This window comes from Vanellus vanellus (genome assembly GCF_965231255.1).
Source record: "Vanellus vanellus genome assembly, contig: HAP1_SCAFFOLD_2307, whole genome shotgun sequence".
In the NCBI taxonomy this organism is placed as follows: domain Eukaryota; kingdom Metazoa; phylum Chordata; class Aves; order Charadriiformes; family Charadriidae; genus Vanellus; species Vanellus vanellus.
In genome coordinates, this window is record NW_028128067.1 from 632 (window position 1) to 12,937 (window position 12,306).

Sequence of the window (12,306 nt, forward strand, 5' to 3'; positions counted from 1 at the left end):
ATTTCTCCCCCCAAAAACCCCCTTTTCCCCACAAAAAAAAACCATTTCTCCCCCCCAATCCCCCTTTTCCCCCAAAACCCCCATTCCCCCCACCAAAACCCCCTTTTCCCCCCAAAATCCCCATTTCTCCCCCCAAAAAACCCCTTTTTCCCTTCAAAAAAACCCCAATTTCTCCCCCCAAACCCCCTTTCCCCCCCCAAAACCCCCCATTTCCCCCCCAAAACAAACCCCTTTCCCCGCCCCCCCCCCCCCCATTTACCCCCTCTCCGCCCGCAGGGGCCGGAAGGGCGGAGCCTACTGCGGAAGGGGCGGGGCCGGAACCGGAAGGGGCGTGCCCGGGGCTGCAGGGGGCCTTCCTGGCGGCGCAGCGAGGGCCTTCCAGGCCCGTTCCCGCCTCCTGGTTGCCACGGCGACCGCCATCCGCCGGGGGAGGGGCCCCCGCGTCCTCCTCAGCGGCGAACCCGGAAGCGGCCGCACCGTCTTCATGGTGGGCGGGGCTTGAGGGGGAGGGGGCGGGGCTTGAGGGCGAGGGGGCGGGGCTTGGGGAAAAGAGCGGGGCTTGAGGGGAGGGGGTGAGGCTTGAGGGGAGGGGGTGTGGCTTCGTGGAAGGGGGCGGGGCTTCGGGGAGGGGGCTTGGGGAGGGGCGAGGCTTGGGGAGGGGGCGGGGCTTGAGGGGACGGGGCGGGGCTTGAGGGGAGGGGGTGTGGCTTTGAGGAAATGGGGGTGCATGGGGGGGTGTGGCTTGAGGGGAGGGGGTGTGGCTTCGCGGGAGGGGGTGTGGCTTCGCGGGTGGGGCGGGGCTTGAGGGGAGGGGGTGTGGCTTCGGGGAAATGGGGGTTCGCGGGAGGGGGTGTGGCTTGAGGGGAGGGGGTGTGGCTTAAGGGGAGGGGGTGTGGCTTCGCGGGAGGGGCGGGGCTTGAGGGGAGGGGGTGTGGCTTCGGGGGAAATGGGGGTTCGCGGGAGGGGGTGTGGCTTCCGGGGGGGGGCGTGGCTTCAAGGAAGGGGCGTGGCTTTCCCGAGAGGGGCGTGGCTTGTGGGGGTGTGTGGCGTCGAGGAGAGGCGTGGTTTGGGGTGTGGCTTCTGGGAGGGGCGGGGCTTCGCGGGGGGCTGAAGGCTATGGGAGGGGCTTAATATATAGGCATGTGGGCGGGGCTTAACAGGGTGGGCGTGGCTTAGTATCCATATATGGGCACGTGGGCGTGGCTTGATGGGGTGGGCGTGGCTCTGTGTTCTTATATGTTCGTGTGGGCGGGGCTTAATGGGGCGGGCGTGGATTAGTGCCCATATATGGCCATGTGGGCGGGGCTTAATGGTGGTGGGCGGGGCTAGGCAGACAGAGAGGTGCTTATTGGCCATACCGGGTGTGTGGGCGGGGCTTATACCCCCTGACCCCGCCCCCCCACCTCCCCGCAGGCGGCGCTGGTGGGGGCCCTGCAGGAAGCCCCTCCCCCCCCGGTGGGCGGGGCCCGGCCCCTCCCCCGCTGCCGGGTGGCCTATCACTTCGCGGGGGCGCGGCCCGACCAGGCCGACGCCCGCTCCGCCCTCCGCCACCTCTGCGCCCAACTGGCCCCGCCCCCCGCCCCGGGCCACGCCCCCGGCCCCGCCCCCTCCACCTATCAGGAGCTGCGGGAGCGGTTGGGGGCGTTACTGGTGCCCCCAGTCGGGGGGGGGCGACTGGTGGTACTGGTGGACGACGGGGAGGAGCTGCAGGAGGGCGGGGCCCCGCGCCGCGATTGGCTGCCCGAGCGCCTGCCGCCGGTGAGGGGGCGGGGCTTGAGGAGGGGCGGGGCTTGGGGGCGGGGCTTTAGGGGAGGGGGTGTGGCTTTAAGGGAGGTGGTGTGGCTTAAGGAGGGGGTGTGGCTTTAGGGAGGGGGTGTGGCTTTAGGGAAGGGTGTGGCTTTTTAAGGGGTGTGGCTTAAGGAGGGGGGTGTGGCTTTAGGGAGGGGTGTGGCTTTAGAGAGGGAGTGTGGCGTTAGGGAGGGGGTGTGGCTTTTAAGGGGGCGTGGCTTAAGGGGAGGGGCGTGGCTTCCTAGGAAGGGGGGAGGCTTCTGGAGGGGGTGTGGCTTTAGGGAGGGGGCGTGGCTTACGGAGGGGGTGTGGCTTTAATGGAGGGGGTGTGGCTTGTTGGGAAGGGGCGTGGTTTTAGAGGGGTGTAGCTTTAAGGAGGGGCGTGGCTTTGATAGGCGTGGCCTTAGAGGGGGCGTGGCTTTGGGGGAGGTACGTATAGAGGACTGGGAGGGCTATGGGGAGGGGGCGTGGCCAGGTGGGTGGGCGTGGCCCCAGTGGGGCGGGGCCCAGTGGGTGTGGCCGTGTGGGCGTGGTCCCAATTAAGGGGGTGGGGTCTTAATTAAAGGGGGTCTTAATTAAGGGGGGTGGGAAGGGGTGGGCGTGGCCGGGGGTGGGCGTGGCCGATGCTGACCACGCCCCCCTCCGGCTGCGGCCCCGCCCCCAGCGCGTGACGGTGGTGCTGAGCGCGGTCGACGCCCCCGGGCGGCTCCCGCCCCTCCCCCACCGCCTGGGCCCCGCCTGGGGCGGAGCCCATCACGTGACCCTCCCGCCCCTCCCCCCCCCCGACCGCGCCCTCCTCCTGCAGGCGGAGCTGCGCGCGGGGGGGCGGAGCCTCGGCCCCGCCCAGGTAGGCCACGCCCCAACACCTTTCCCCCCCACCCGTGCCGCTTGGTCCCGCCCAGTAGGGACCAGTATGGCCCAGTGCCCCGCCAGTGCCCTCCCAGGGCCGTCCCAGTATAGCCCAGTTTCTCCAGTCCCCTCCCAGTGCCCCCCAATCCCCTCCCAGTGCCTCCCAGTGCCCCCAAACCCCCTCCCAGTCCCTCCCAGTCCCCTCCCAATCCCTCCCAGTCCCTCCCAGTGCCCCCAATCCCCTCCCAGTCCCTCCCAGTCCCCTCCCAATCCATCCCAGTGCCTCCCAGTGCCCCCAAACCCCCTCCCAGTCCCTCCCAGTCCCCTCCCAATCCCTCCCAGTCCCTCCCAGTGCCCCCAAACCCCTCCCAGTCCCTCCCAATCCCTCCCAGTCCCTCCCAGTGCCCCCCAATCCCCTCCCAGTCCCTCCCAGTGCCCCCAATCCCCTCCCAGTCCCTCCCAGTCCCCTCCCAATCCCTCCCAGTCCCTCCCAGTGCCCCCAATCCCCTCCCAGTCCCTCCCAATCCCTCCCAATCCCCTCCCAGTACCCCCAAATCCCCTCCCAGTGCCCCCCAATCCCCTCCCAGTCCCCTCCCAATCCCTCCCAGTGCCCCCCAACCCCCTCCCAATCCCCTCCCACTCCCTCCCACTTCCTCCCAGTGCCCCCCAATGCCCTCCCAGTCCCTCCCAATCCCTCCCAATCCCCTCCCAGTACCCCCAAATCCCCTCCCAGTGCCCCCCAACCCCCTCCCAATCCCCTCCCACTCCCTCCCACTTCCTCCCAGTGCCCCCCAATCCCCTCCCAGTGCCCCCCAGTCCCCCCCATCCCCTCCCAGTCCCCTCCCAGTGCCCTCCCAGTGCCCCCCAATCCCCTCCCAGTTCCTCCCAGTCCCTCCCACTCCCTCCCAGTCCCCTCCCAATCCCTCCCAGTGCCTCCCAGTGCCCCCAAACCCCTTCCCAGTCCCTCCCAGTCCCTCCCAGTCCCTCCCAATCCCCTCCCAGTCCCTCCCAGTACCTCCCAGTCCCTCCGGGCCCCACCCGCTGACTCCGCCCCCCCCCCCACAGCTGCGCCAGCTGCTGGCCAAGGGCGGGGCCCGCCTCCCCCTCTACCTCAAGCTCCTATTGGCCGACATGAAAGCCTTCGCCAGCCACGAGGAGGTAAGCCCCGCCCCCCTTTTGGGCTAAGCCACGCCCCCTTTTGGCTAAGCCACGCCCCCCCCTCCCTTTCCCCGCAGCTGGAGGCCTTCGTGGGGGCGGAGCCAGCCTCGCTGCAGGGGCTGCTGGGACGAATCCTGGGCCGGCTGCAGGCCCGCCACGGCCCCGCCCTCCCCCTCTCATTGGCCGCCCTCCACGCCGCCCCCCACGGTAAGCCCCGCCCCCTCCCCGCCCCCTCCCCGCCCCCCCCTTTCACTCCCACTGACTGTATATGCCATAGAGAGGGGGATATGGCCACGCCCCCTCGGGGCAGAGCCACGCCCCCCCCGCCGCCTTGGCCACGCCCCCTCCCCCGCGCTTAGCCACGCCCCCTCCCCCGCCAGGGAGCGGTGCGGGTTTGGCCACGCCCCCACCCCCCGCGTGGCCACGCCCCCTCGGGGGTCCCCCCTGTCCCCTCCCAGTCCCTCCCAGTATGTACCAGTCCCTCCCAGTCCCTCCCAGTATATCCCAGTCACATCCAGTCCCCTCCCAGTCCTCTCCCAGTCTCCTCCCAGTATGCCCCAGTCCCTCCCAGTCCCTCCCAGTATGTCCCAGTCCCTCCCAGTCCCCTCCCAGTCTCCTCCCAGTGCCTCCCAGTGCCCCCAGACCCCCTCCCAGTCCCTCCCAGGGTCCCCCAGTCCCCTCCCAGTCCCCTCCCAGTATTTTCCAGTCCCTCCCAGTATATCCCAGTCACATCCAGTCCCCTCCCAGTCCCCTCCCAGTACATCCCAGTGCCTCCCAGTGCCCCCAGACCCCCTCCCAGTCCCTCCCAGGGTCCCCCAGTCCCCTCCCAGTCCCCTCCCAGTATTTTCCAGTCCCTCCCAGTATATCCCAGTCACGCCCAGTCCCCTCCCAGTCCCTTCCCAGTCCCATCACCACTTCTCCCAATACCTCCCAGTATATCCTAGTCCCCCTCCCAGTATATCCCAGTGCCTTCCCAGTCCCCTCCCACTGCCTTCTCAGTTACTCCCAGTCCCTCCCAGTCCCCTCACAGCCCCTCCCAGTGCCTCCCAGTATAACCCAGTCTCCTCCCAGTATATCCCAATCCTTGCCAGTATATCCCAGTACGCTCCCAGTGCCCCCCAGTCCCTTCCCAGTCCTTCCCAGTTCCTCCCAGTCCCCTCACCACCTCTCCCAGTCCCCTCCCAGTATATCCCAGTCCCTCCCAGTCCCCTCATCACCCCTCCCAGTCCCTCCCAGTATATCCCAGTCACACCCAGTCCTTTCCCAGTCCCTCCCAGTCCCTCCCAGTCCCCTCATCACCCCTCCCAGTCCCTCCCAGTATATCCCAGTCCCACCCAGTCCTTTCCCAGTCCCTCCCAGTTCCTCCCAGTCCCCTCATCACCCCTCCCAGTCCCTCCCAGTCCCTCCCAGTATATCCCAGTCCCTTCCCAGTCCCCTCACCACCCCTCCCAGTCCCTCCCAGTATATCCCAGTCCCTCCCAGTCCCCTCATCAACCCTCCCAGTCCCCTCACCACCCCTCCCAGTCCCTCCCACTATATCCCAGTCCCTTCCCAGTCCCTCCCAGTCCCCTCACCACCCCTCCCAGTCCCCTCCCAGTATATCCCAGTCCCTTCCCAGTCCCTCCCAGTCCCCTCACCACCCCTCCCAGTCCCTCCCAGTATATCCCAGTCCTTCCCAGTCCCTCCCAGTATATCCCAGTCCCTCCAGCCATAACCACGCCCCAAAGGGGGGGGGGGGGGGAGGAAGGGTGTCCCACCCCCACCTTGGCCCCGCCCCCCCTTGCCTAAGCCCCGCCCCCCCCTCCCCGCAGGGCTGGGGGAGGGGCAGCTGCTGGCGCTGGTGGGGGCGGGGCTTCGGCTGGGCGGGGCCGGGGGCACGTGGGCGGAGATCCTGGAAGCCGCCGCCCCCCCGGACCCGCCCCCTCCCCCCGGGGCATGCTGGGAGCTGCTGCACGACCTGCGCTGGTAGGTGGGGGGCTGCCCCATAGATGGGGGTCCCGCCCCCCAAGTGTGGGTCCCGCCCCCTATATGTGGGTCCCACCCCCCATATGTGGGTCCCACCCCCTATATGTGGGTCCCACCCCCTATATATGGGTCCCGCCCCCTATATATGGGTCCCGCCCCCTATATGTGGGTCCCACCCCCCAAGTGTGGGTCCCGCCCCCTATATGTGGGTCCCACCCCCTATATATGGGTCCCGCCCCCAAAGTGTGGGTCCCACCTCCTATATGTGGGTCCCACCCCCTACATATGGGTCCCGCCCCCCATATGTGGGTCCCACCCCCTATATGTGGGTCCCGCCCCCTATATGTGGGTCCCACCCCCTATATATGGGCCCCGCCCCCTATATGTGGGTCCCACCCCCTATATATGGGCCCCGCCCCCTATATGTGGGTCCCGCCCCCTATATGTGGGTCCCACCCCCCATATATGGGTCCCACCCCCTGTATGTGGGTCCCACCCCCTATATATGGGTCCCGCCCCCTATATGTGGGTCCCGCCCCCTATATGTTGGTCTCAGCCCCCTATATGTGGGTCCCACCCCCTATATATGGGTCCCGCCCCCTATATGTGGGTCCCACCCCCTATATATGGGTCCCACCCCCTATTTGTGGGTCCCGCCCCCTATATGTGGGTCCCGCCCCCTATATATGGGTCCCGCCCCCTATATGTGGGTCCCACCCCCTATATATGGGTCCCGCCCCCTATATGTGGGTCCCACCCCCTATATATGGGTCCCACCCCCTATTTGTGGGTCCCGCCCCCTATATGTGGGTCCCGCCCCCTATATATGGGTCCCGCCCCCTATATGTGGGTCCCGCCCCCTATATGTGGGTCCCACCCCCTATATGTGGGTCCCACCCCCTATATGTGGGTCCCGCCCCCTATATGTGGGCCCCGCCCCCCAAGTGTGGGTCCCGCCCCCCACCTCCCCCTCCTGGCAGGCTATTGGACGCCTGTGGCGCCGTCCTGGCCCCGCCCGGGGCCCGCTGGCACCTGGTTGGGCCGTCGCTGCGGGAGGCGTGCGAGAGGCTCCGCCCCCTGCCGGCCCCGCCCCCGGGTGGGGGAGGGGCGGGGTGGGAGGGGTGGAAGAGCCGCGCCCGGCGGCTGCTGGCGGGTGAGGGGGGGGAGGGGCGTGTGGGGGGGAGGGGCCTATGGGGGAGGGGCTCTATGGGGTGGGGGAGGGGCTCTATGGGGGGTTTTGGGGGTCTATGGGGTGGGGGAGGGGCTTATAGGGGTGGGGGAGGGGTCTATGGGGGGAGGGGCCTATGGGGTGGGGGAGGGGCTCTATGAGGTGGGGGAGGGGCCTATGGGGTGGGGGAGGGACCTATGGGGGAGGGGCATATGGGGTTTTGGGGGGTCTATGGGGTGGGGGAGGGGCTCTATGGGGTGGGGGAGGGGGATTGGGGTGGGGAGGGGTTATATGGGGGGTTTGGGGGGTCTATGGGGTGGGGAGGGGTATATATGGGTGGGGGAGGGGCCTATGGGGGAGGGGCCTATGGAGTGGGGGATGGGCTCTATGAGGTGGGGGAGGGGCTTTATGGGGGGTTTTGGGGGTCTCTGGGGTGGGGGAGGGGCTCTATGGGGTGGGGGAGGGGTCTGTGGGGGTTTGGGGGGTCTATGGGGTGGGGGAGGGGTATATATGGGGTGGGGGAGGGGCTCTATGGGGTGGGGGGAGGGGCACCGACTCCGCCCCTCCCCCCCCCGCCCCTCCCCCAATCAGGAGTGGACGTTTGTGCGGCGCTGACCCGGGAGGGGGCGGAGCCTTCGAGGGGGCGGACGCCGAGAGCCTGGGGCTGCTGCCCCGCCTCCTGGTGGGCGGGGCTTCGGGGGGCGGGGCTTCCTGGGGGCGGGGTCTCCGGGGGCGGGGCTTGGGGCGGGGCTGGAGGGTGGGGGAGGGGCTTCGGGGGGTTCAGGGGGGGTTATGGGTAGAGGGGGCGGGGCTTGAGGGGGAGGGGCTATGGGGAGGGGGTGGGGGCTATGGGGCTGTGGGCGGGTCTGTGGAGCTATGGGCGGGGCTATAGGGCAGAGGGCGGGGCTATGGGGTTGTGGGAGGGGCTATGGGGCAGAGGGCGGGGCTATGGGGATGTGGGCGTGGCTATGTGGCTGTGGGCGGGGCTATGGGGCAGAGGGCGGGCCTGTGAGGATGTGGGCGTGGCTATGTGGCTGTGGGGGGGGCTACGGGGCAGAGGGCGGGGCTATGGGGATGTGGGCGGGGCTATGGGGTTGTGGGAGGGGCTACAGGGTGGGGGCGGGGCTATGGCATTGTGGGAGGGGCTATGGGGCTGTGGGAGGGGCTGTGGGCGCGGCTATGGGGCCGTGTGGGTGCTATGGGGCAGAGGGCGGGGCTGTGGGGCTGGGGGCGGGGCGGGGCTATGGGGCCGTGGGCGGGGCTGTGGGGCTGTGGGTGGGGCTATGGGGCAGAGGGCGGGGCTATGAAGTTGGGGCGGGGCTATGGGGCTGTGGGCGGGGCTGTGGGCGGGGTATATGGCTGTGGGCGGGGCTATGGGGCAGAGGGCGGGGCTATGGGGCCGTGGGGGCGCTATGGGGCAGAGGGCGGGGCTATGAGGCAGAGGGCGGGGCTATAGGGCTGTGGGCGGGGCTATGGGGCCGTGGGGGCGCTATGGGGCAGAGGGCGGGGCTATGGGGCAGAGGGCGGGGCTATAGGGCTGTGGGCGGGGCTATGGAGCCGTGGGGTTGCTATGGGGCTGTGGGCGGGGCTATGGGGCAGAGGGGGCGTGGCCTGACCCCCCCCCGCCCCTTTCGCGCCCCACAGGCGGAGGAGGGGCTGTGGGAGCCCCTCTGGGCCCTCCTGAGCGATGTGGGGTTCCTCATGGCCCACGTGACCCACGGCGCCATCGGGGCGCTGCCCCACGGACTGCGGCTGCTGCGTGAGCGGGGCGCTGTGGGGCGGGGGGCGCTGTGGGGCGGAGGTCCTTCCGGGGTCTCTGTGGGTCTCTGTGGGTCGCTATGGGGCCGGAGGTCGCTATGGGGCTTCTGTGGGTCTCTATGGGTCGCTATGGGGCAGGAGGTCACTATGGGGCAGGAGGTCCTTCTGGGGTCTCTATGGGTCTCTATGGGGCAGGAGGTTCTTCTGGGGTCTCTATGGGTCGCTATGGGTCTCTCTCTATGGGTTTCTATGGGTCTCTATGGGTCTCTATGGGGCGGGAGGTCCTTCTGGGGTCTCTACGGGTCTCTATGGGTCTCTATGGGTCTCTATGGGTCAGGAGGTCCTTCTGGGGTCTCTATGGGTCTCTATGGGTCTCTATGGGGTGGGAGGTCCTTCTGGGGCTTCTATGGGTCTCTATGGGTCTCTATGGGGCAGAAGGTCCTTCTGGGGTCTCTATGGGTCTCTGTGGGTCTCTATGGGGCAGGAGGTCCTTCTGGGGTCTCTATGGGTCTCTATGGGTCTCTATGGGTCAGGAGGTCCTTCTGGGGTCTCTATGGGTCTCTATGGGTCTCTATGGGGTGGGAGGTCCTTCTGGGGCTTCTATGGGTCTCTATGGGTCTCTATGGGGCAGAAGGTCCTTCTGGGGTCTCTATGGGTCTCTGTGGGTCTCTATGGGGCAGGAGGTCCTTCTGGGGTCTCTATGGGTCTCTATGGGTCTCTATGGGTCGCTATGGGGCAGGAAGTCCTTCTGGGGTCTCTATGGGTCTCTGTGGGTCTCTATGGGGCAGGAAGTCCTTCTGGGGTCTCTATGGGTCTCTATGGGTCGCTATGGGGCAGGAGGTCCTTCTGGGGTCTCTATGGGTCTCTGTGGGTCTCTATGGGGCAGGAGATCCTTCTGGGGTCTCTATGGGTCTCTATGGGTCTCTATGGGTCGCTATGGGGCAGGAAGTCCTTCTGGGGTCTCTATGGGTCTCTGTGGGTCTCTATGGGGCAGGAAGTCCTTCTGGGGTCTCTATGGGTCTCTATGGGTCGCTATGGGGCAGGAGGTCCTTCTGGGGTCTCTATGGGTCTCTGTGGGTCTCTATGGGTCGCTATAGGGCAGGAGGTCCTTCTGGGGTCTCTATGGGTCTCTATGGGCCTCTATGGGTCTCTATGGGTCGCTATGGGTCTCTATGGGTCTCTATAGGGCAGGAGGTCTTTCTGGGGTCGCTATGGGTCTCTATGGGTCTCTATGGGTCGCTATGGGGCAGGAGGTCCTTCTGGGGCTTCTATGGGTCTCTATGGGTTGCTATGGGGCAGGAGGTCCTTCTGGGGCTTCTATGGGTCTCTATGAGTCTATGGGTCACTATGGGTCTCTATGGGGCAGAAGGTCCTTCTGGGGTCTCTATGGGTCTCTATGGGTCGCTACTATGGGGCAGAAGGCTCCTCAGGGGTCTCTATGGGTCTCTATGGGTCGCTATGGGGCAGGAGGTCCTTCTGGGGTCTCTATGGGTCTCTATCGGCCTCTATGGGTCGCTATGGGTCTCTATGGGACGCTATGGGTCTCTATGGGGCAGGAGGTCCTTCTGGGGTCTCTACGGGTCTCTATGGGTCTCTATGGGGCAGGAGGTCGCTATGGGGCAGAAGGCTCCTCAGGGTTTCTATGGGTCTCTGTGGGTCTCTATAGGGCAGGAGGTTCTTCTGGGGTCTCTATGGGTCTCTCTGGCTCTCTCTGGGTCTCTATGGGTCTCTATGGGTCGCTATGGGGCGGGAGGTCCTTCTTGGGCCTCTATGGGTCTCTATGGGTCTCTGTGGGTCGCTATGGGGCAGGAGGTCCTTCCGGTGTCTCTATGGGTCTTCCTATGGGTCAGAGCCCCTCTGTGGGTCACCCCCCACCCCATAACCTCCCCCCCTTCCCCCCCCCCCCCCAGGTGAGGCCCACCTCCAGGGGCTGGTGGCCGCCGTGGGGCTGGAGGAGGTGGCGGCGGTGGTGGACGCGCTGGTGGGTCTGGCCCGGGAGGAACCCGCTGTGGGGCGGGAGGGCCTCGCCGTGGGGCTGGCCCAGGAGGTGGCCAACTCTCTGCCCCACTGCCCGCTCCGGCCCCACGTCGCCCGGCTCCTGCCCCACGGCGGACCACCGCCTCCTCCTCTGCCCCCGACCCCCACCGGGGACCAGACCCCCACCCAGGTGGGGCGCTATGGGGCGGGCTGTGGGGCGCTATGGGGCGGATGTGGGTCTGGGTCCCACTTTGGGGGGTGTCTATGGGGCGGGTGTGGGGTCCTCTGTGGGGCGGATGTGGGTCTCTATGGGGCGGATGTGGGTCCCTCTTTGGGGGTCTCTATGGGGCGGATGTGGGTCTCTATGGGGCAGATGTGGGTCCGTCTTTGGGGGTTCTCTATGGGGCGGATGTGGGTCCCACTTTGGGGGTCTCTATGGGGCAGATATGGGTCCTGTTTGGGGGTCTCCTATGGGCAGATGTGGGTCTCTATGGGCAGATGTGGGTCTCTATGGGGCGGATGTGGGTCCGTCTTTGGGGGTCTCTATGGGGCGGATGTGGGTCCCACTTGGGGGTCTCTATGGGGCAGATGTGGGTCTCTATTGGGGCAGATGTGGGTCTCTATGGGGCGGATGTGGGTCCCTCTTTGGGGGTCTCTGTGGGGCGGATGTGGGTCTCTATGGGGCAGATGTGGGTCTCTATGGGGCGGATGTGGGTCCCTCTTTGGGGGTCTCTGTGGGGCGGATGTGGGTCCGTCTTTGGGGGTCTCTATGGGGCGGATGTGGGTCTCTATGGGGCGGATGTGGGTCCCTCTTTGGGGGTCTCTGTGGGGCGGATGTGGGTCTCTATGGGGCAGATGTGGGTCTCTATGGGGCGGATGTGGGTCCCTCTTTGGGGGTCTCTGTGGGCGGATGTGGGTCCGTCTTTGGGGGTCTCTATGGGGCGGATGTGGGTCTCTATGGGGCAGATGTGGGTCTCTATGGGGCGGATGTGGGTCCCTCTTTGGGGGTCTCTGTGGGGCGGATGTGGGTCCCTCTTTGGGGGTCTCTGTGGGGCGGATGTGGGGTCTCTATGGGGCAGATGTGGGTCCTCTATGGGGCGGATGTGGTCCTTCTTTGGGGGTCTCTGTGGGCGGATGTGGGTCTCTATGGGGCAGATGTGGGTCTCTATGGGCGGATGTGGGTCCTCTTTGGGGGTCTCTGTGGGGCGGATGTGGGTCCGTCTTTGGGGGTCTCTATGGGGCGGATGTGGGCTCTATGGGGCGGATGTGGGTCCCTCTTTGGGGGTCTCTGTGGGGCGGATGTGGGTCTCTATGGGGCAGATGTGGGTCTCTATGGGGCGGATGTGGGTCCTCTTTGGGGGTCTCTGTGGGGCGGATGTGGGTCCGTCTTTGGGGGTCTCTATGGGGCGGATGTGGGTCTCTATGGGGCAGATGTGGGTTCTCTATGGGGCGGATGTGGGTCCCTCTTTGGGGGTCTCTGTGGGGCGGATGTGGGTCCCTCTTTGGGGTCTCTGTGGGGCGGATGTGGGTCTCTATGGGGCAGATGTGGGTCTCTATGGGGCGGATGTGGGTCCCTCTTTGGGGGTCTCTGTGGGGCGGATGTGGGTCTCTATGGGGCAGATGTGGGTCTCTATGGGGCGGAT

The 12,306-nt window shown here is 67.0% G+C and overlaps 1 protein-coding gene across 1 annotated transcript; it reads left to right on the top strand.

Moving 5' to 3' along the window:
• Positions 1 to 276: 276 nt before the first annotated feature.
• Positions 277 to 10,853, top strand: LOC309684729 (telomerase protein component 1-like; the record flags this gene model as incomplete). The annotated part of the gene is made up of 10 exons (XM_082500595.1): positions 277 to 487; positions 1,414 to 1,758; positions 2,453 to 2,635; positions 3,703 to 3,795; positions 3,873 to 4,002; positions 5,607 to 5,760; positions 6,741 to 6,929; positions 7,520 to 7,610; positions 8,573 to 8,687; positions 10,597 to 10,853. Coding segments are annotated over 10 exons (1,768 nt in total), but the record flags the coding sequence as incomplete, so codon positions are not given.
• Between the last annotated feature and the right edge of the window lie 1,453 nt (positions 10,854 to 12,306).